General features: G+C 34.9%; 2 protein-coding genes across 2 annotated transcripts in view; one reads left to right on the top strand and one right to left on the bottom strand.

The window, feature by feature from the left end:
- MGST1 (microsomal glutathione S-transferase 1) overlaps window positions 1–23,287 on the bottom strand; it is a 359,649-nt gene that overhangs the window by 241,807 nt on the left and 94,555 nt on the right. The window lies entirely within an intron of this gene.
- The window catches only part of SLC15A5 (solute carrier family 15 member 5), a 145,468-nt gene that overhangs the window by 82,860 nt on the left and 39,321 nt on the right, over window positions 1–23,287 (top strand). The window contains 3 exon segments of the mRNA XM_069106060.1: window positions 4,188–4,374; window positions 15,073–15,261; window positions 22,782–22,913. Of these exon segments, the coding sequence (XP_068962161.1) occupies window positions 4,188–4,374; window positions 15,073–15,261; window positions 22,782–22,913 (508 nt within the window).

Raw genomic sequence — 23,287 nt, 5'->3', positions numbered from 1 at the left:
TCTCTCTCTCTCTCTCTCTCTCTCTCTCTCTCTCTCTCTCTCTCACTGTATTTTGTGATCTTCTCTTTGTTATGATATGAATAGATAGATTTATACACTGATCAATATTTGTGATCGTCTTTGGGCTCCTGGTGTTTAGTTTGTAGTGAATCAAGCCTTTGGATATAGAGGCCACTACTCCCCCTTTAAGGGATAGCAGCCATAAAAAGTGAATTTAACCTAAAAACAATTTAGCCCTCAACTAGTTTTTTTTTTTTAACAAGGTTGATAGATATATTCATAGTATGGCATACCCCCTCTGAGGAGAACAGAGTAGGCCAGACTCTTTGACCCAATCTCATGCTCTTCTCCAGAAAGAATCAAAGTCTTCCATGAAGTAGAATTCCAGAGATATCTATTCATACTTCCCTATAAGATGAACCCATAAGGAGAAACACACAACTACATGAGCAACTACACACATATACATATATCTTACATTAATAATATCTGTAGTATTTACCTCACAGTGCTGTGAAAATACAATATATATGCAGTGCTTTTAAAACTGTGTGTGTATGAGAGAGAGAGAGAGTTTTTATTATTATAGTTTATTGTGAGCTACATTATAAAAAAAGATTTCTAGCTTTGTAGAATCTGCTAAGAATTGGACTCCAGTAGAATAACCTTCAAGAACCCAGGGTCAAGTGCACACTGCATTGAGACATCAGATTTCATAACATTTTGCCTTAGTGGAGATTTTATATGTATAAAATGAAATAATAAATACAACATCATTTTTGAAAAGATAAGAATGCAGTAAAGTATATTTTAAATAAAAATGGAATTTATAAGGATTTTTTTTATGTATTCTGAAAGTAAGGACTAGTTAGGGGTGTATGTATACACACACACACACACAACCCTGTTTCCACACAATGCTTGGGGTGAAAAGTTTCTAGATTATTGAAGGAAATTGTCTTTGGACTACAATTCATATAAACCTGTTCATGGCCTCTACAATATGACCATGTCACCCAGCATGGACTCTTTTGGGACAGGCACACTGCCAATATACAGTTTTTAAAAGCTGATGAGTCTTACCAGGGAGGCTAGAGAGAATAGAGGAAAATTTGCAGCTTCATCTAGACAAGACCATGGGAAGCATCACCAAGGGATCAATGAACTCTAGACTACAGCTGCTGTGCCCAGAGAAGTCAAAAGTTTTTTTTTTTTTTACTTCCACTGTAACAAGTTTCCCTAATACCTTTTTGTGAGTGATCTGATATGTCCTTCTCCTGCTGTGTTAGGGAGACAAAAGGGTTAATGAGGAGTTGATGAAAATTATTGGGAGACATGTTAGAATTAGCACCTACATAGGAATGGATGCTAGGAGTGCTTCTTACCTCATTCAATTCCTTGCTATTGAATTGCCATTTTATTTTAATTAAATTTCTTTGCATTAATTCATGTGTTATCAGGATTACTCTGGTATAAATAGAGATATGATTTTTAAATAGATAATTACTCTCCTTATAGTCCTATGAACCTGCATATAGGAGAAAAGAAGACATATCAGAGAGTACCAAGCTAAATAAGTACTTAACTTACATCATTTACTTATGCTCTCAGAATCTCTTTAACATGAGTAAATGGCTTGGTATGCAGGAGGAAAAGGTATCTGGGGTCAGATCTCAACTTTATTTTTAGATGTCTCTGCAATCCTATGTAGACGACATATATGGAATGGGGAACAAGGAGACTGGATTTCTAAGGTACTTTCTGATTCTAAATTATGATCCTATGAATATATATTCATAATGGAGAAATCAAAGACCAGAGAACATAAGTATCTAAGTAGGAACTTTATAACTGCTTTTTAGGTTAAGGATAATCCATGTAGATAGAGGTGGATTCCTTCCTATTTTTATTCATTTAACATTGCTCCTCCTTTACATATGTTTCATTCTAAATAATGCTCTCACTATGTCTTCAGAGCTGCTTATCAAAATTTGATTAAATCATGACTCCATTTCCCTTTAAACTCTGAAGGAGGATGAGCTAATAAGGATTTCAAATATAAGGTCATTTACTGTATGTGTTATACTGTATAAATTATACTACATATTATGTAATTGTTCAAGAAATCTCTCTAGGAATGTTATGATAGGATCTCCTCTCAGTCTGCAAACATTATTGTATCTACTAGGAATCAACCAATTATTAAGTATTTGTTAAGTGTCTGTGATACCAGTGATGTAAGGACCTTGTGTAGCCAAGGACAATACTAAGTGCTAGGAATATCTCGGATGGTATCTAGATCCTAAATTTCACCTCTCTGGGCCTCTCATGGATAGACTGGATGATCAAGGTTGAAATCCCATAGTACCTATCCTACAGGTTAAGGATTATTTCATAATTGACTTCCTTACATGCAATATAGCTATGGACCCTCAATGAATATTCTTACACAATGATGGTCATCAATTATGTAAGATGTTTGCCCTTTAACAAGAAGATATTCCCAGTTATGTGTTTGTATAACCAAAGGTGTGGGTGGAGAGGTAAAGGGAAAACTTTATAGTATTCTGAGGGAAAAAAACCACTACTATGTAAGTTGGTAAATAAGAAATATGATTAAGTTACACAGATATAGCCTTTCTTTCCTGTCTATATCTCTCTCTCTCTCTCTCTCTCTCTCTCTCTCTCTCTCTCTCTTTCTGTATTTCCATATATATACATATACATACAAAGATATTTGTACATAAAATATGCTGATTTTATGTAGTGACTATATAGTATAAGCAAACTATATTCATTAGATATTTATTTAAATGAATACATTTATAAATTGCTACTTGACTGCAAACTCCAGGAAGACAAATTCTAAATCTTTAATACCTTTGTTTTCCAAAGGATTTATAGAGCACATTAATTAGCTGTATATATTAGAGAGAGAAAAAGCTAGAGATGTAGTTCTATATACACATATATGTATATATTTAAGTAGGTATATGTACATATATAATATGTAGAAAGGACATTTGTGTGTGAGTATTGGCCTACATATTAGTAGAAAAGATGACATATCTACTTGATGTGTGTGTAATTGTGAAATAAGATACTTTATAAGTCCTTAAGGAGATACAAAGATAGGGGCAGCTAGGTGGTGCAGTGAATTGAGCACTGGCTCTGGAGTCAGGAGGACCTGAGTTCAAATCTGGCCTCAGACACAACACACACACACATACACACACACACACACACACAACTAGTTTTGTGACCTTGGGCAAGTCACTTAACCCCAATTTCCCTCCAAAAAAAGAGATACAAAGATATTAAAGGTTTAGATTTTCATGGAGTTTGCAGGAAGTGAAATAGCACTTTAAAGAGTATTCTTTTTTTCTGTTTGAGCTTTCCTAGTCTCTCAGTATACTGATGGACTTGTGCTTATTGACACATATCCACTCACTTGGTTTTCCTTGCAAATCACAGAGAGCAGCACCCAACCACTTCAGCACAAATCATAAAGTAAATATTGTTTGGTTGCTCTCCATTTCTTTTCTTAATTCAATTAGCAAGCCCTGCATCCTGTCTTATTAAACCCATTAGTGAAAAGTTGAATGAATGAATCGATATCTAAAAATTTCAAAAATGTATCCACCGTATACCTTGGGGGTGTCACTGTATACCTTTGGGGGAAAAAACACCACCACCTGTTTGGTGATTTTGAAAGTGATCATGCTACTGGCTATGGTATATCTTGTGGTGAGGGATTTAACTCTCATGTAGATAAAAGCAACAATAACACTTTTAAGTGGTTCCTACTCATTGTTGATGGAAGAAAAGGTACTGACAGTTGATTCAAAACCTAAGGGATCTCATTTCTTATATATGAACCTAGGAAGGACACATTCTGCATGGTATATATACTCAACAGAGAAAATGATGAAGATAGATGGGTTTTAAAAATAATTTTTCCATGAACTGCACTACTATTGTGCATAGAGTGAACAGAACTCTACCATCGGTTTAGTAAAGCTATATCAATTCAGAATTAAGACTATTAAACAGGTGAGTATTCTTATACTGGTCTTTCACAGATGCCTAGTCAATAGAATAATGTTCACTGGGAGGATATATAAAAGGCTTTCTCTGAAGCTGTAGCTATTTTAATGAAGAGGCTTTTTCCCCTTTCCCAAATACAGATTCCTTCAGGATATTATCTGCAGACTATGAATTCCAACTTGAATTTGAATGGATTTCTTCTGCCAATTGCAGCAATGAATGTGATAAGCATCATACCTCTATTAATTCTTTCTCCTTTTCTTGAGTGTATCAGCACTTGCCTATTTCCTCTAAAGAGGGGAGGACCACCACTGTCAATATGCATTAGTAAGTATAACTTACTTCCAGAAATTTGTGTATGTATGTATGTACACACATATATGCCCATGTGTATATGTTTCTACTTTAAAATATTCTAAATTATAATGGTAGAAGAGCTAGCTAATGATCCTAAGTACATGGGGCCAATGCAAAGTTCTAAAGTAGAACTAAAAAGCATAATATGGCAGGATGGAAAGCCCCAAATTTAAATTCACTCAAATATATTGGGGACAAGCTTCAGAAATAGAGCATTGAACATGAAATATTATAGTCAACCAAGAAAATGTTATTCACTTAAAAGGGAAAAACAATCCAGATTATCTAAAATGATTCTTCAGTTACAAGAAAACAAATGGAAAATTGAACTATGATATTCTAAACAGCAAAAGTTATTTCACTCCACAAATATCAGACTCAAAATCAGTCAATAAATATTTAACTCTCTACTCTGTGCAAAGCACTGAGCTAAGCTCTGAGGATACAAAGAGAAAGCATAAGACTGTCACTGCCCTCATGGATATTATGGGAAAGACAATACATAAAAAGAAGCTGAAAGTAGGAGGGTTAGGTAACCACTGTAGTGGCATGATGAAGTCCTATACTTTGGCAGAAAATAGTGAGGTGAATGCCTGGTTGGCTTCCTAAGTGATGGAGGATCTAGGATGTGTTCTCAAGTCCCACCTCTACCTTCTACAATTAGGAGGCAAGAGCAGGGAGTAATAAAGAGATATGAGGTTTTTAGTTGATGTCACTTTACAGGATAATGAGTTTCTGGAAATCATAGTCCAGAGCTGTCGAGTAGGAAATAAGCATATCCTGCCAAGTTGTTTAACTAATAATAAAAGGGAGGAATTGTTACTTTAAAAGAAATCAGAAGTATATAGGGCATTTAACATGCAAACTCATGACACAAAAGCAATATAAGAGAGATCAACAAGAACTTTTGGAAAGAAAAACGTCTGTAATGAAATTAATTTTCTTGCATCTAAGGCAAGGGAAGTCTATTGGCATAGATGAATTTGGTTTTTGTGTATGTGCACATACACATAGGATCAGAGAGTTTGAACTTTCAGTCTTTGAAGGCCATTGAGATACCAAAGAGTTAACATCAATAGTGAAATTTCAAAGACAAAATAATTAGGAGAGGAAGGGGGTAGACTTGAGTTAATATTTTGCAGACATGAACCTACATTGCTTAATGAATGAACCAACTTTTTGGGGGGAAAAATGAGGAAGATCATTTGAGTAAGGAAAAAGAATGGAAGGAATAGACAGTGGGGCAAATCTGAAGTTCATTTCTTTTTGTTGTTCAATGAAGAATATTAAGTCTCTCCTATGGGCTGAGGTTTTGAAGAAATAAAGAGACAGATGGAGACAGAGAGAGATAGAGACATAAAGAAACAGAGACAGAGACAGATATGGAGAATTTTTGTTAGAAAGGAGACCAGGATGAAATGAGAATAAGATGAACAAATGATAAGAAATAAGTCCTGACTTAAAATTGGAGAAAAAAATAACAAAATTTACCTCTACATCTAGATGTATTTACAATATCATGCAATCAGTGGTACACATCTTTCATTTGGATCTATATATTTTCATGAGTAATCATTTTCAGTCATTAAAACCCAGTATCAAAATAAACTAAACTTGGAACCAGACCTTTAAATCACTGTATCACAAAATGTTAGACTAAGATTTTAAAAGATAACAAAATATATTTAATCACATTGTTTTTTCTAAAAATATTAATAATAATTTTAGTGAACCAAAAGGGTTCAAACACCATTTATAAAGTAAAAATTATTTAAAGATATTTTATATTTATTACATAGTCTAATTTGTTTTTATAATTTTTATAATTATAAAACATGACAGTACATATCTAAAAATATATAGAGATATGAATGTATAAGCCATCAAATGTCAAAAGAGAAATTAATACCTTCAACCCTCCATTAAACCTATGATTTCATCAATATGGATATGACCTCCAGCAATATACATCGCAACCTATCATGCCTGCCCTTCCTACATTGTTCTTTCTGTTTCCTCCCATAAATTCACCACTAAGAGTCTTCCCACAATACTGGAGACTTTCCTTGAGTTCTCTTAGCTTTGGGAGGTTACTAATGGAGCAAAATTTTTATCAATTTTTCTTTGTTTTGCTGATATGACTTGCTCATCTTTTTTAATTCAACATTTCTTTAATGTGATCCTAAATACTGCTTTTCCTTGATAACATTATATGTATGTATGTATGTATGTATGTATATATAACATGTAGCAGCTCGCTCATGTCCACTTTGAGTCTTCCCATTGTCTTCTGAGTGATTCATTTCACTTCTTCAAGAATTATAATTTTCCATGACTCAAAACTGTACCATATCACCAGAAGAATATTGGAATTAAAAAGATGAACCTTTATTTCTGGGAGGAACTTGATGTCATTAAAAGAACTTTATAATTTCCTAAAGGGAATTCAACAAATTCTCCTCTTTCTATTAATTCTGTCCAAGATATACACTCTAATAGATGAGAAGTACAGGTTGTTTTTTCAACTAATATCAGCGTCTACATCAGTGGACTCTGAAGTAGGCTATATGTAAGGTTATCCATCAGGATAAAGGAAAAAAATAAGGCAAATAGTTATATTTACTTTATTATCTAAAAATTAAATAATTAAGCTTTAGCAATACTTCATATATAGATTGACACTGGCACCATCCCTCACTCTAGTGGTTGTTTATCACCTAGAGTGAACAAGAATAGTGTATTGAATTACACAATATAAAGAGGGACATTGTAAGGCAAAAACAATAATGATATAATCATATCAAACAAGAAGGCAGCCAAAAGATCAGATATATATTTTAAAATTTTGAAAAATGTATTTGAATATATTAATAATGAATCTTGCCATGTATGTATTAGCTAAAGATACTATGAAGCCACCACAATTAGCAAAACATTTAAAAGTTAAACCTATATTACCAAAAATTTATATGTGTCACTTATTAGAAATTTGGGAGCAGAACTATATAACATATTTAAATTAAAAGTCTTCCAAATTAAAAATTTTAGTAAATTTTGAACCTATTTGTTGAGAGTATAAAACTATTAAAACTTTGAATTAGTTTGCAAGAACAACTGATTAACATCAAGAAAAAATGGAGGGGCGGCCAGGTAGCACAGTGAGTAAGAGCACTGGCTCCAGTGTTGAGAAGACCTAGAGATCGAATCCCAAGCTCAGACACTTAGCACCCACCCAGAAACACCTGGCCGTGTAACCTTGAGCAAGTTACTTAACCCCAATTGCTTAGGGGCAGCCAGGTGGCTCAGTGAGTAAGAGCACTGGCTCCAGTGTCGGGATGACCTGGATCAAATCCAGGCTCAGATACTCAGCACCACACCCAGAAATAACTGGCCGTGTAACCTTGAGCAAGTTACTTAACCCCAATTGCTTTTTTAAAAAATGGAAATTTCTAGTCAAATCTCAACAACAACAAAAAAAAAAACTTTGCATACTTGGTGGATGGGACTGAAAATTAGTATCATGATTTAGTCAGTGCAATCAATGATACATGCCTTTCATTTGAATCTATGTATTTTTGTGAGGAATCATTTTCAGTCATTAAAACCTAGTATCAAAATAAACTGAACTTGGAACCAAACCTTTGAATCATTGTATCATAAAATATTAGACTAAGATTTTTAAAAGTGATGAAACATTTGATCACATTGCTATTTCTATCGATGAAGATTTTAGTGGAAGCAAAAAAGGTTTTGTACCATTGATAAATAAAATAAAATTTATTTTAAAATATTTTTGCTGCATAATTTTAATTTGTGTTTGTAAGTTGTATAGTTACATAATATATGAGTGGACTAGTCCGTATATAAAATTATATATGTATATATACATACATGAACATGATTTAGATATAGAAATAAAGAAAAAAAGGCACAATTATTTTTTCTTGTAGGTAAGAGATCAAGAGATTTGGAGACTACTAGTCTATTCATAAGCAATCTTTTCCACTTTTTTCCTATGTGAATACTTAAACCAAACTCATGATTATGAAATAACAATAACAACAATAGCTGGCATTTATACAGAATTTTATGTTTTGCAAAGTGCTTTACAATTATCTCATTTTGTCCTCGGAAGTAGGTACTATTATTATTCCTATTTTACAGATGAGGAAACTGAGGTAGAGTTTAAATGATTTCCTATTCACACAGCAAGTAAGTGTATGAGGCAGGATCCAAATTCAGGTCTTCTTGACTACAGTTCCATATACTCTGTAATACTCTAGGACTTGATGCAATCATCGCAATGCCACATGCAAAGAAAAACATCTGTAGAAACCCATTATCTCTGCAGAATCCTGTTTCACTCGATCAAATTTTGTGTAGACTGTATATAGTTCAGTCATTGTTGACATTCCCTCAATTTCCTTATCAATAATCTATCTATCTCTTAATTCCTTTTTTTGTTGTTGTTGTTCAATTGTTCAGTCATGCCCAACTTTTATTGACCCTGTGTTCTATAGCATGCCAATGCTGTCCATTAGGTTTTCTTGGCAAACTATCAGGTTTTCTTGGAGTGACTTGCTATTTCCTTCTCCAGTGAATTAAGGCAAACAGGTTAAGTGGCTTGCCCAAGGTTACAAAGCTATTAAATATCAAGCTAAATTTGAACTCAAGTCTTCCTAACTCCAGGTCCATTACTCTATCCACTAAGCCATCTAGCTGCCTCAATAACACATAGTAGAATCTTAATAAATGTTGATTGATTGATAAAATCTGGGGTCTTTTCTAAGCTTTTGAAATTGTCATCCATCCTACCTCACCCTCCAACTCTCAGTTCCCTCAAAATTGTTTCATCTCTAAAATGGATTTCTCCTTTGTATGTTTCGTAGTCTAATGTCTTTATTTTCTTCCATGAAGTTTCCACTTCCTTTAAAAACATATCAAAGATCATGACATTGGATTCCATTTGTAGTGGCTTCACTGTCCTTGATGATGAGAAGTTTGTTATTTTTTAAAAAATTAAAATCATTTCTACCTGAAACAATCTTCAAGTTCCATCTCCAGATGCCCTTATTCATAGAGTTCATAACCAAGATTTCCTTAAATTTCTTTTATCCTCCCTCTTTCATTCTGTTTTATGAAGTTATGATACAGGTAACCTTCCACCATCCTTCTCTAAGGTTTTTAAAAATAAGTTTAATAGTCAAAACTTTAATTGACAAGTAGGTCAAGTATTTTCTGACTAAGGTGGTTTTGCAGTTCTTTTGATCTCATTATAGAAATTGACTTACATCAATCAGTTAAACTTCTACACAAAGTTGCCATATGTATTGATGTTATTCCACCCATTCCCCATTGTTTAGAAACAGTAACTCATTTAAGTAGGTCAAATTGGAATTGTTTAATTGTGTGCCATATTTTTCCTCATTTTTATTCTTTTTTCTGTTTTGTATTAATTTTAATATTTTCTCTAACTATATACACACATATAGCTGACTCAAAACTTCTTTTCTATAAGTAATAATTTCCTATCTGTTAAAATATTATCCATTTAATTTGCTCATTTTATTTGGTAGTTTCTATCTCTAAGGCCTGCTAGTTCTTTTCTCAGAGAAAATATGCACAAATATGTATAAGCATGGGACTTCTGTAAATCTACAAGTCTTAATTTCCTACACAGAACTACATTTCCCTATATAGTTTTCACTGTTCTCACCTATTCTCACCTGTGCCTTAAATTCACCAAATAACAAAATATATTATAGTATTATACATAATAAAGTAAAAAAATGTATTTGGGGGTGGCCAGGTAGCACAGCGAGTAAGAGCACTGGCTGCAGTGTCGGGATGACCTGGAGATCGAATCCCGGGCTCAGACACTCAGCACCACACCCAGAAATAACTGGCTGTGTAAGCTTGAGCAAGTTACTTAACCCCGATTGCTTAAAAATAAATGTATTTGACTCTAGGACAGTAACATTATATCATTTGTTTAGCTTTTGTTCCAGTTTATATCCAAGATCTCAGGAATTTCCAAGATTAAGTGAAATGTTTGTGTGGGACAAGGAACTGTGATAGACACAGGCAGAAAAAGTCAAGAGGACAGGCAATCTGAACTTTGGGGTACTTAACTTACATTTTTGCCCTTAGATAAATCTGATAACTCAGCTATAACTAAAGAACTATCAGTCTGCTCTTATCAGGTAGAGTTTTGCTAGTTACTGCATCATAATAAATAGTAACACACACACACACACACACACACACACACACACACACACACACACACACACACACCAATAACCAAAATAGCCTTAAGATTCTTTGAAGAGATGAAAACCTGAAGCTTGTGGCAGATAGAAAGCCACATCCATTTGCTCAGCATAACCCTATTGATCAATGATTATGAGATTAGAGCAGAGACTACATGCCTAGCATGTCATTATACAGTCATTGTGTGATGATTTGCGGGACTTCATGTTGTCATTATCAGAAGTTACTGGAGGTATCATAATATTAGAGGAGTGAATTCCCCTTTCAATGTATGGGCTCTGGCGACACATGGGTGTTTATGTCTCTCATGCTTCCTAGGTGTATAAACTCTTTCCACTATTCGTATATGTATTTTGAGGTAGGTGGGCCCCAGATTTGTGGAGATGGTGCGTTGGTAGTAATGGTCAAAGAATTCATTACATTATGGTTAGGCTTATTGGCAGTGAGTTTCCCTATATTTAGCTCAGCTGATCTCAGAAACCAGGCATAGTTCTTTGTTTTTGTTGTTCCAGATCTGTTCCAGATCTGTCCCTCCATTGAATTACATTGGCAACTCTTCTATTATTTGTGGTATTAAAGGATTGGCTGGGGCACTGAGAGGTTAAGTGATTTATCAATGATGACAGACTTAGTATGTTACATGGGTAGGACATGAACTCTTATTTCAAGGACTCCAAATCATATAAACTCTATTAATTATGATTTGAATACCTCTATGCAATGGAAAGAGTAATTAATTTAGGTCAGGTCAAGTGGCCTGAGTTCAAACCAGCTATTTACCAGTTGTGTACCCTTAGGAAAGTCAGTTAACTTCTATTGGCCTCAATTTTATCATTTGTAAAATGAGAAGAATGAACTCAAGGATCAGTTCCAACTTTACCTCACAAATCAATGTTGACATAATAAATTTTAATAAGCCTTAGTGGAGAACAATACTGGAATATATCCAAAAATATTAATTATGACTAAAACAAATTGACTCAAACACAATATTAGGAAAACTTAGCATAACATACAAAGAAAACAAAATCTCATGATTGTATAATATATATAGAAAAATCCTTTGACAAAAGAGGCTTCATTTATGATAAAATCCTAAAAATCACAGTTGTAGAGGGTTCTTCTTTAATATTTTCTAAACTCTACATCTAAAAGCAATGGTAGCATTATTTGTGATGGAGAAACTTTGGAAGAATTCCAATAAATTCAGAGTAACGCAAGGATGTTAACATAGAATAAAGAATAAGAAAGTTTCTAGATCTGGAGTTTTTAAGGGGAAGAAACCCATGTATCACCTAAGTAAAGAATATAAGGAAAGCATTGTGAGGTACATATGTTTGAATGGGGATGTTACCTTCATGCAGAGTTTAAGGAATATGTCAGATGGGTAGCACAGATCTCCCTTTTTTTTCTTTTGGATTTGGCTCATTTTTGCCTCAGTGCTTCTCTCTACTAAGTCTAGGAGTATATTTGCATTTTTATTATTTATCTCTCTGTTCCTAGATTATCTTGTTTATGCAAACTTGTTCTTATTTACAGATACTATTTCAATGTGCCTACACTTTATCCATGGCTTCTGAATAGAGTCATTATCTTTTTGTTTTTTCCCTGTTCTTCAACTGTGCAGAAGCAGGAAAATTTCTTCTTCTACAGAAATCCAAATATTTTCCCAAATCTCTACTCCTCTCCACAGGAAAAAGAAAGTTCCATCCACCAGATTTTCTTTGGTTAGCAAGCAACCAGTAGCTCAAAATTCTTGCTACATAATTTGCTTCTTCTCCTTGTATCAGAACCTCTTTAATAGGCAAGAGAATTGAAATACAATTTCTTCTGATCATGCTATACTCTCAGTCCTTGGGGTAGATAGTGGGGTGAATAATTGCTTTTGCTCTTTAGCATCTAAGTCCATTGTCCGTTTGTCAGATCCAAGACACCCTATTCAAGCTTACTGCTTTCACCTCCAAATGGTAGATAATAGAGGAAACATAGAAACAGAGAGACAGAAATAAGGAAAATTAGAGTATATTTAAAAATATGAAGTCACTAAATTCCCATGCCTTTTAGCAAAAGGATTCTATGATAATTTAGGGACCTAATTTAAGATAGAAATAAGATGTCTTGTTTTTAACTTCAGAATTTTCTTCCACTTAATTTACTTAATAATTGCTTTAGCTCTTTCATAGCACTTTGTCTATAATGACAATGCCATGACATGGAGAAATCTTGGAGGTGGGAAAGTATTGCCAATTCTATACTTCCTATAGAATATTACAAAATAGTGAAATTAATCATAAAAAGTTAATTCAAGAAGAAGAAAAGAACATGAAATTTGAAGTCAAAAGAACTCTACTATCTCCAGAACCATTATTAAGATGGGATCACCAGGGTTTGCCAAGGTTAAAGATAAATATTGTAGCACAGGATTCCAGTGAGTGGGAGTTTTCCACCCAAGGGAGGAGAAGCAGAAATAAACTCCAGGTCCCCAGTGGATAATCCCATGATAAGGAGTAAGTATTGATTGAATCCATTAAATTCCTCCTACCCCTCCAAGCTAAATATAATCCTTTTAGTAAAGTACAGGTTAGTACAGGCAAGAGGAAAAAAGCAGGCAAATAGATCTTACAAATCCACAATGGGACAACATCTCTCAACCATAATCTTCCCAGGGAGGAAGAGGAATTTAAAACTCCAGGGACCTTCATGAGAAAAGTTGAGTATTCCCAGGGGTGATTGGTAATATTTCCAATTACATAGGAGTCCTCATCCTTCCCAAGGCAGGGGTGGGGCTGCTCAGAAGAGGGGATATCCTTTTCCTTCCTGATACATTAGCTCTTGACCCTTAGGTAGAGATGTGGGGTTGCTCCAGGGAGGAAGAAATGGTGCTAAAGACAAACATTATAAGCCTTCCAGTGATGGCTGAGAACTCTTCACCCTCTAGGGATAGAATAGCATTTTCAGGGGATGTGGGAAAGTGTGCATTTCCATAAATAACATTGGGTCCCTGAATCCTCAAAGGACAGGAATCAGTCTGCTCTAAGGAAAAGGATATAGGTCCCTGTGCCACTTTAAGTCTAAAGAAAGGGCTATGTCAACTATAAGATGGAAGAATTCCCATAAGTCACCCCCTCCCAGACTGCCTAGTTGTGTGGTCAGGTAGCTTAGCTATTTGAATTTGGAAAAACACAATCTATATAAGTTTCAGCTTCCTCCTCTTTGTAAAATGGAGATAATGCTATCTATGCTACTCCAGTCACGGGGTTATTGTGTCAAATGAGATAAAATGTATCCATTACAATTCTAAATCCCTATATGAATGTGAATTTTTCTTATAAATCCTCAAAAACAAATTATATTTCTTAGACATTTTACAAATTGAATAGGAGGATGTGTGTGTGTATGCATGCATCAGACTGAAAAACTAATGGTCTTTCATTAGGAGTTTATTTTATTTTCTAAGAAACTAAGTTTTTTGAGATGACACACTTTAAAAAAATCAATCTACCTCATTTTATTTATTTACTTATTTTTTCAATTATCAAGCATTTCTTTTCTTTCACTCTCACCTCCAACTTAAATAAAAGAAAAAGAAACTCTTGCAACAAATATACATAGTCAAGAAAAACATATTCTGACATTGCCCATGCCCAAAATTCTGTCTTTCTGAATCTTGAGAGGGTTGGTAGTATAGGTAGGTAGCACTGATTATTATCAGTCCTCTGGGATCATGCTTGGTTATTGATTTGATCAGACCTCTTAAGACTTTCAGTGTTGTTTGTCTTTACATTGTTTTATTATTGTATGAATTGTTCTCCTGATTCAGCTCGTTTTACTCTGAGGTGACAAAAAATCTTCCCAATTTTCTCTGAACTCATTCCTTTCATCATTTCTTATAGCACAAACTATTCCATTACCTTCATATAGCATGCCTTCTTCAGTCATTCCCCAGTCAATGGACACCTTCTTACTTTCCAGTTCTTTGCTATAACAAAAAGAGCTGCTAGGAATATGTTGGTACATATGGACCTTATTCCTCTAACTTTGATCTCTTTCTGGTGGTATATGTCTGGTAGGAGTATCACAGGGTCAAATGGCATGCACAATTTAGTAACATTTAGACAATAGTTCCAAATTGTTTTCCAGAATAGTTCTACTAATTTGTAGTTCCAATAACAGTGCATTAATGGGACTGTTTTCCCACTAATATTTGTCATTTTCCTCTTTTTCTCATCTTTACCAGTCTGGTAGATATATAGTGAAACCTCAGAACTACTCTAATACAAATTTCTCTAATTTTTAGTGATTTGAAACATTTTAGTTATAAGAGTAATTATTGCTTTTTAGTACATTCCTTTTCTAGGAATTTTTATTTTTACTCTTTTTATGTGTTTCCCTCAGTTGCTGGTAACCTTTCTGCTGCCTTGTCTGTGATGGGAGCTGGCTTCTTTGAGATACACAGAAAAAACTTCCCTCTGGTGGAGCAGATTCTTTCTGGCAAAATTCTTCCAGTTTCTGCCATGTCTTGTCTCCAACTGGCCCCTCAGTACATTTTACTTGGTGTGGCTGAAACTCTAGTAAATCCAGCCAGTAAGTAGAAGCATCAACTAATGATAGAACTATTGGACCTATTTCAGATAAAATAGCATCAGCCTAATAAAAACAATTAAAATGATTGTCTCTTCACCTCCTGGCTGTTTTCCACAATTTTGAGCAAACCTGTGTATTACCTGCATTTTAAAATGTTTGATTAATTTTATTGCTTTGTCACATATAGTATAATAATTGATGCTATCAGAACTATGTGGAATGGAAACTATACTAATCGATTCAAAACACTAATCATTAGGCTAGATGCTCAAGAAGAAAATTAAAATAAAGGCACTCTGCCTTTAAGAACCATTATCTCTTAGTGACTTTCTTACAAACAAGCATAAAAGAAGTAAAATAATAAGGTGTTTTAATGATGTCTACACAAGCAAAGTGGAATGTTAAAAATTGTCCAGATAATTCAGTATTGTTAACAAAGTTTGAATTCTTGGATGGAATCAGCAACATCTCAAAAAGTAGACATAAAATTCAAAATTTAATTCAACAAAAGATCTAGGTTAGCTTAGTTATCTGGATTGTTCATCTTTATAAATTAAATGTTCTACTCTTAAGATCTAGTCACACCTTGATGCACACCATCATGCCTGCTATGCATAGATTAATGTTAGCAGCTCTCTTGAGTATGGGAGTTCTGAACTGTAGTGAACTGTAGTGGGTTAAGTTGATCAGACATCCATACTAATTTCAGCATTAGTATGGTCACACACACACACACACACACACACACACACACAAGCATACCTCATGCATTAGAGGAGGGGAATAAGACCAGGTTGGAAACAGAATGAATTAAAGCTGTCCTGCTATTGGGAAGGAAGGAAGGAAGGAAGGAAGGAAAGAAGGAAGGAAGGAAGGAAGGAAGGAAGGAAGGAAGGAAGGAAGGAAGGAGGATACAGTAACACATATCTCTATGAAGCAGAAAATCTTACCGTTTGACTACATACATATAAAACCAAAAATAATTTATTGAATAAGAAATTCAGTAATATAAGTTTACAACATACTGAATGTTATGTCATGTCAAAATTTCCCTTTGTTTTAAAACTTATATCCTTTCCTTGCCTTCATTCATAAAGGAAGTGGAAGCTGAGCTAAATATTGAACAAAAAGATAAGGAATCCAAGAGATGGAATGGAAAAGGAGTACCTGCTAGGTGTAGGGAATGGTAAAATGAAGACAGTATATTAAGTGTTTGAATTCAAGGAATGTAGAGCTTGTGAAAGGTAGGTAGCATCAAATGAGTCTGTAAAGGGACCAGATGGCAAAGGACCTTAAATTCCCACCTAAAGAGTTTTTATATTACACACAATAAAAAAGATTAGAAGAAGGGCAGCTTTTGGGGGAAAAGGAAATAATGAATTCCTTTAGGACATAATGAAATTGATACATCTAGAAGACAACCAAGAAATGTCCACTATATGGTTGACAGTGTAGGAGTAGAGTTCAGAATGGTTTAGGTGTGGACATATGGATTTTGGAACCATCCTCTTAGCTATGATATTTGAATCCATAGAAATATATGAGACCACCAAAGGAAAGAGTAAATTTTTAAAAGATTAAGAAAACATGGTTCAAGACAGAGACTTGGAGGACATCCACACTAAGAGAGTAGATGACAGATTTTGAGCAAGCAAAGAGAGTTCTGCTATAGAAAAGGGGAGAAGGGAGTCTCTAGGAGAAAAGGGTGTCTCAAAAACTGCAGAGGCCAAAGTGAATGAGAGCTAATAAAATCTTATTAGATTTATACTTAAGAGATTGGCAACTTTGGAGAGAGTAGTTTCATTCAAGTAATAGGATTAGAAGTCATATTTCAAAGGGTCTGAAACTGGCAAAGAAATGAAGTCAGAGGGTGTGGACAATTCTATCTAAAAGTTGTTCAGTAGTGGTAGTGTGAGGGAGAGAGTTAAGATCTGAGTTCAGATTCCATGTTAGACACTTACAAGCTGTGTGACCCTGTGCAAGTTGTTGTTGTTGTTACTATGACTATTAAAAGTTTGAAAGTGAAAGTGAAGAAAGATCTATAGTAATAGTTTGAGGGGATGGGATGGTAAAATGGTATTTTTAAAATAGGGATAGCCTTACCCTGTTCATAGGCATTAAGAAAAGAGCCAGTAAAGAGTGGGAGTCAGAAGATTTGCAAGTGAAAGAGTGAAAGAGAAAACTACCAATGGAGTATAATCTAGGAGTTAGCAAAAACGATAGCATCAGGGCCCAGGAATGGGGGTTTGCTTTAGCAATGAGAAGGGCCACCTCTTCCCCATATATAGGAGAAAAGGAATAACACATGGCCTTGATTTTCCCAATAAAAGAACCTACAATATCTGGGAAAGGAAGAGGTGGAAAAGACTTGGAGCTTGAGGAAAGAAAAAAAAAGGTTTAGAACCACTGACAAAAGGATCAGGATAGAGAGTCAAATGAGGAAAAGTAAAAATTGTGTTTGGTAGTGGTGGGGGTCAATTTGAAGTTAGATAACATTAATTTGTAGTGGATCATTAGCATAGTTGTCTTCTCCAGGAATATTCAGTATGAATGGAGAAAATATGGGAGAGGTGATATAGTGTTAAAGACTAGTACTCACAGTCCAGGAAGCAATGGGAGTAGCAGTCACCAGATTTTTGTTCCTTTTTCATCTAACAATTAAAAGTTACAGAGTTACCAGGTTCCTGTTCTCTTTATAATTATAAGGCAAGAGTATTACAGGAAGGAATGTCAAAGGTCAATACTCCAGAAGTCATCCTATTTCTGGACATATAAAACTATTATGCCTGTTCTCAGCTCTGCTTCATTAGAGGAGATGCAATGCTGATTTAATTGGATACTGGATGGTAGTACAATCCCTTTCCATGTTGAAAATTGCCAACTCATTCATTTGAGACAGAACATGATTCTTGTTAACTGAACAGAGAATCAACCACCTTCTCAGAATCCACAGTATGAAATCAAAAGGGTCCGTCCAATCCTATGTCTATAATAGGAGGCCACTCCCTCAGTCTTTGACTCACTGGAGATCATTACTGTGATATGATATTCCTGTGATATTATCTTCTAATGCCCTTAGTCTTATTCAAATAAAAGCCATCAACAACCAACTGGAATATGAGAAAGGATATGGGAGCTGGGAACACCTTGTAATATTTACTAAGAACAATGAGAGTACAGCAACTGGGACACCCCTCTAGTATGTGGGACTTCCAAAATAGCTAACTCATGTTAAAGGTACTCTGTGAGTCCTCTCTACTCAAAATGAGAGCCCACAAGCCCCATTTATGTGCTTCCTTTTTCTTTAGTCACTCAGGGGACACAATTAAAGACAATGGCATTTGATGAAATAATATATTAAGATGATGCACACTGTTATACTCTCTGAATAAATGTGGAGCATACCTTCCCACTAATATGCACACCATCGTTGAAGAGAGCCATCATCCATTGGGATTATATACTAGGGACTCCTATGTAGGGAATATGCACGGAGAGGCAATTCATTCTTTCAACAATGCAAGAATGTGGATCTCTTCTAATGATGACATCACTTTCATTTCACTGGACCTCCTCTCTGGGTGTGATATCTCAGCTGGGCACATTGCTCTGCTGATTTCTACTGGTCTAGTCAAATGCTATGCAGGACATCTCTACTGACATGTTGTTCTCATGACCTTCTACCTCTGCCCTCTGTCAGCATCTCCCTCTACTGATCCCATAGTCTTTTCAGAGTGTTGAAGTGCAGTGTTGAATACTGATATATCTTCTCTTCAAGGCCACCTGAGCCATCTCTGTTTAAGAAGGATAGGATAGAGCATTTAGAACTTCTACATGATGAAGGCAGACTCGTAACTTTAATTATCACCACCACACGCAACCAGACAGTGTCCTCAGGATAATACTAAATATTCCTTTCTTATCCCCCATGTCTTCATGAGAAATCAAATCACTCTTTTGCAGATTATCATCTAATTTAGGGCAAAATGCTCCCAAAATACTCTGTTCTATTGTATAAATGAATTTGCACCAGAGTCAAAAGTAAGTAAGGAGGCAAAGTCAATATTCTCCATGCACTTATACATCATTCCTGTCTTTATTATGCCTATCTATCAGCTGCTAAGGCTTTGCCTGGGTTCTGAATTTTGGCCAGGGAAAGACCTCCGTCTCCTTGTAAGAGCTAGTGAAATTTCCAAGCCTTTCAGTACCAAGTACTTGAAAAAGTTTATTATAACAATATATTTTGTTTACTCTGATTATGTTCTGATGAAACATCTGTGTTAGTAGTCAACCACCACCCGTAGACACATTCTAGCAATTATTGGCAGGTGGACTAGAATTCAGATATGTTCTTAATGCTTAAGAGTAGGTATGTGCAATTTAATAGCAAAATAAAAGAACTTTTGAATAGTAGTTGGTTTGTCTCATGCCTGCAGTTAAGAGACTGAGACAAAGGAAATATCTTTGGTCCTGAAAATGATCAGTGTGGTAATGACTTAGTTTGAAGAATAGAACATGAAGGAAGAGAGATAGAAAGGGTCAAAATAGAGATTCTTGATCTTAAAAAGTTAAGTACTATAAAAGGGAAATGGACACTTTCAAAACTACTGAAGTGACACAAAAGAAGGATTATGCAGCAGACAGAGAGCTAGCAAAGTGTGTTAATGAATTATATTGTACTAGAAATTCCAGCAAAAGTGTCAGTTAATAATTAACTAACAGAGTAATAATGGGCTGAAAATTCTACTTTTGCACAATGGAAGAAATAGGACTACTTAGACAACTATTTATATTTTTAGATAGTTAAAATCCATAAGCAAAGTTTCTTCTTTTAACAATCACTTTTTTCCAAAACTTCTTCTGCCTCTTCTAATTTATCTTATGTATACATTCTTTACATTATTCTAAACATTAGAATCAGGCTTTCTGCCATCATTTGAAATGCTATGACATTTTAAAAAATTGAATTTATATAATGCCTTTCCCATAAAAAAGTCAAAGCATTTCTCCATATGATTTTCCTTCATCACTCATCATTATCAGTAAAGTATATTTATAGTATTATTAAGTGAGGGCAGCTAGGTGGATAGAGTGTCGGGCCTAGAGTCAGGGTGACTCCTTTTCCTGAGTTCAAATCTGATCTGAAAGACCCTGGGCAATTCATTTAATCCTGTTTGCCTCAGCTTCTTCATTCATAAAATTAACTGAAGAAGGAAATGGCAAACCACTCCAAATCTTTACCAAGAAAACTGCAAATGGGGTCAGAAAGAGACAGACATGACTGAAAAACAACTGAACAACAAATTATTAAGTGCCCGATTGTTTAATGTTGTGCTAAGTACTATACAAAAAGAATCCCTTGGCTCCACATGCTTTTTGGACATTGATAAATGAAGGCAAACATATGTGTGTATACGTATATATATGTATGTATATATATTCAGGACACATAGACAATAGAGTAAAAATGTTGAATTACTTCACAAAGAGACATTAGGATATCTATATATGGAGAGGTAAATGCATTTTAGAAGTAAAAAGCAAGGTAGATATATTATTGACATGAAATCATGAAAAATGACTTTGAAGATCTAAACTGGGAAAGGTGAAGGCAAGGAATTATAATGGTCAACAATCAATCAATCCACAAGAATTTATTGAGTACCCTTAAGTGCTAAACATACAAAAACAAACATGAAACAGTCCCTGACCTCAAACAGCTTATATTCTGTCAAAAGATAAGAAAATTGAGGACTTACTTGATAATCATCTATAAATGTTGATTGCAACTTGCTCCCAATTTGTTTGTTCCTCTCCCAAAATTTTATATATGTATACATATACATATATATACACATACATACATACCTGTACTATATAAAATGAAAAGAGGCATACACACACATACTCACACACAAATAAAATGAAAAAAAAAGACAGACTCCAGCAGTCATTTTAAATGAGGTCTAAGACTGGGATTTCAAGGTGACTTCATTTCTCTAAAAGCTGCATACATTCTGGACTTCTCTAACATTTGCTGATGCCAGATACCTTCAACACCCTCCCCCCCAAAAAACACACAAATACACACACACACAAACACACACTATTCCACTTTCAGCTTCCTTTTATGAATTTTCTCCCCCCTTCCATATGAATATAAGTTCCTTCAGGTTGGAGATTGTCCTTCTTTTTTGCCTGTATTTTTATTATCTGGCACATGGCAAACACTTATTAAGATTTCTTCATTGACTGTTCAGTTCTCCCTTTTTGTGATCTGTGCCTATTCAAAATCCAAAAGATGGCTAGAACAGCCCAAAGTTAAAATCTATCCCCCAAAATGCACTCTAACTTTACCCCCTTCCTACAAATGGCAGGCATTAACTCTACAATTTTTTTTCAGTTATTTACAATTTCTTCTCTTGTAGTGTCTTAGTGTCTTACTCTTGATCCAAAGTTGTGATCAGTTAGAATTTCTTTGTGGCATGTTTAGGTTCTCAACGGCAAATAGGCAGTTTTGGAGATTCACGAGAAAGACAGAATGAATAGCTCTCATTTAGGCAGGATTTGAACTCTGGTCTCCTTGACTCCAAGTCTACCCATTGCTTCACCTAGCGTTGACCAAGGAAAGGTCACAACTGCGGAGTCAGTAGGAGGGAGGAAGTGAGTAAAAGCATTCATCCTCTAAAGATGGAGGCCAGAGGAGAGAAGGACGTCATTCTTTTGTTTCCTTTTTCTCCTTAGATCCTGTGAGCCTGAGAGACAAATAGTTACTTTAATGTTGTTGGGAGAAAGGAAATAAGTAAAGGTTCATTGTGTCCCTATTGCTCTGTCCTAATTTTAGATGATCAGTCAACTCATCAAATCTAAAAATACAAACAATGAACATCCTAGAGTCTGACACTGTGCCATGCATGCAATAGAGACTCAATAAATATTTAGTGATTTTATTTTGTAAGAAATAGTAAGTTTCTGAGGTGTCTGGAGTCAGGAGGACCTGAGTTCAAATTTGGCCTCAGACACTTAACACTTACTAGCTATGTTAACTCGGACAAGTCATTTAACCCCAATTGCCCTGCCCTCCCCCCCTCAAAAAAAAAAGTAAGTTTCAATATTCAACTTAATGTAAATAGAATGCCAGTATCATAGTGCCAGAAAGGGGCACAAAAGGTTGCCTACTTCAGTGTGGAACTGTATCAAAAATTACCATTTTAACAAATTGTAGGGCAATTTCCTGAATATTGTAAGATAGCTATTAGCTAACCCACTTCTCATAGCCTGAAAAAAATTTTGTTCTGTTGGATTTAACCCTTGTAGACACTGACAAATAATAGTTAAATGATTTACTGCTTAGTAGCAAACTTCACATAAACTAATTCTCATTTTGACACCACCACCACTACCACCCCTGCCATGATATTTTATCTGGAATTTAATTCAACAAAATTTAGGCAATATCTGCAGCTGTGTTTTAGGGTGTAGATTTTCCTGAACTCTTGCCTTGCTCTTGCTTCCCTAAGGTTCTGCAATATCATATAAACTCATACCAAGTAAAGTCAGAGGAATCTCCATGAATTTTTTGTCTCTATTTAATGGATTTGGTTGCTTCGTGGGGGCACTGATGGTGAAGGTAGTATATTCGACTTCAGAAGGTATGTTCCTGATTAAATTCAATTCAACATCTATTAAGCACTTCTATATATTGATCCTACTGACTAAGGGATTGTTAAGTGAAACTTAAAACTGCATAGGGGCTGCACTAGTTCCTGTTGATTCTAATTGATCTGCTTTTGCAATTAAGATAGAATTAAGATAGGAAATAGACTCTTGCTGTATTAATTAAATTTCTGTGAATTGTTTTTCTTTTGATAGGAAGAGGTAATTACAGAATGTCACTTTTCTTGCAGACTTGTTTACCATGTACTTTGGCATACTTTAAAACACAATGACTAGTGTGTACACCTAATAGACCTGTCAATATAGCTTTATTCTATATCTACTCATACCCATCATAGGGATAGACAAT

This window comes from Petaurus breviceps, unplaced genomic scaffold, assembly GCF_028583685.1.
Source record: "Petaurus breviceps papuanus isolate PSGF00001 unplaced genomic scaffold, PetGlider_PUasm1.0 78, whole genome shotgun sequence".
NCBI classification, from domain to species: Eukaryota; Metazoa; Chordata; class Mammalia; order Diprotodontia; family Petauridae; genus Petaurus; species Petaurus breviceps.
This window is presented reverse-complemented; position numbering and strand designations above follow the sequence as displayed.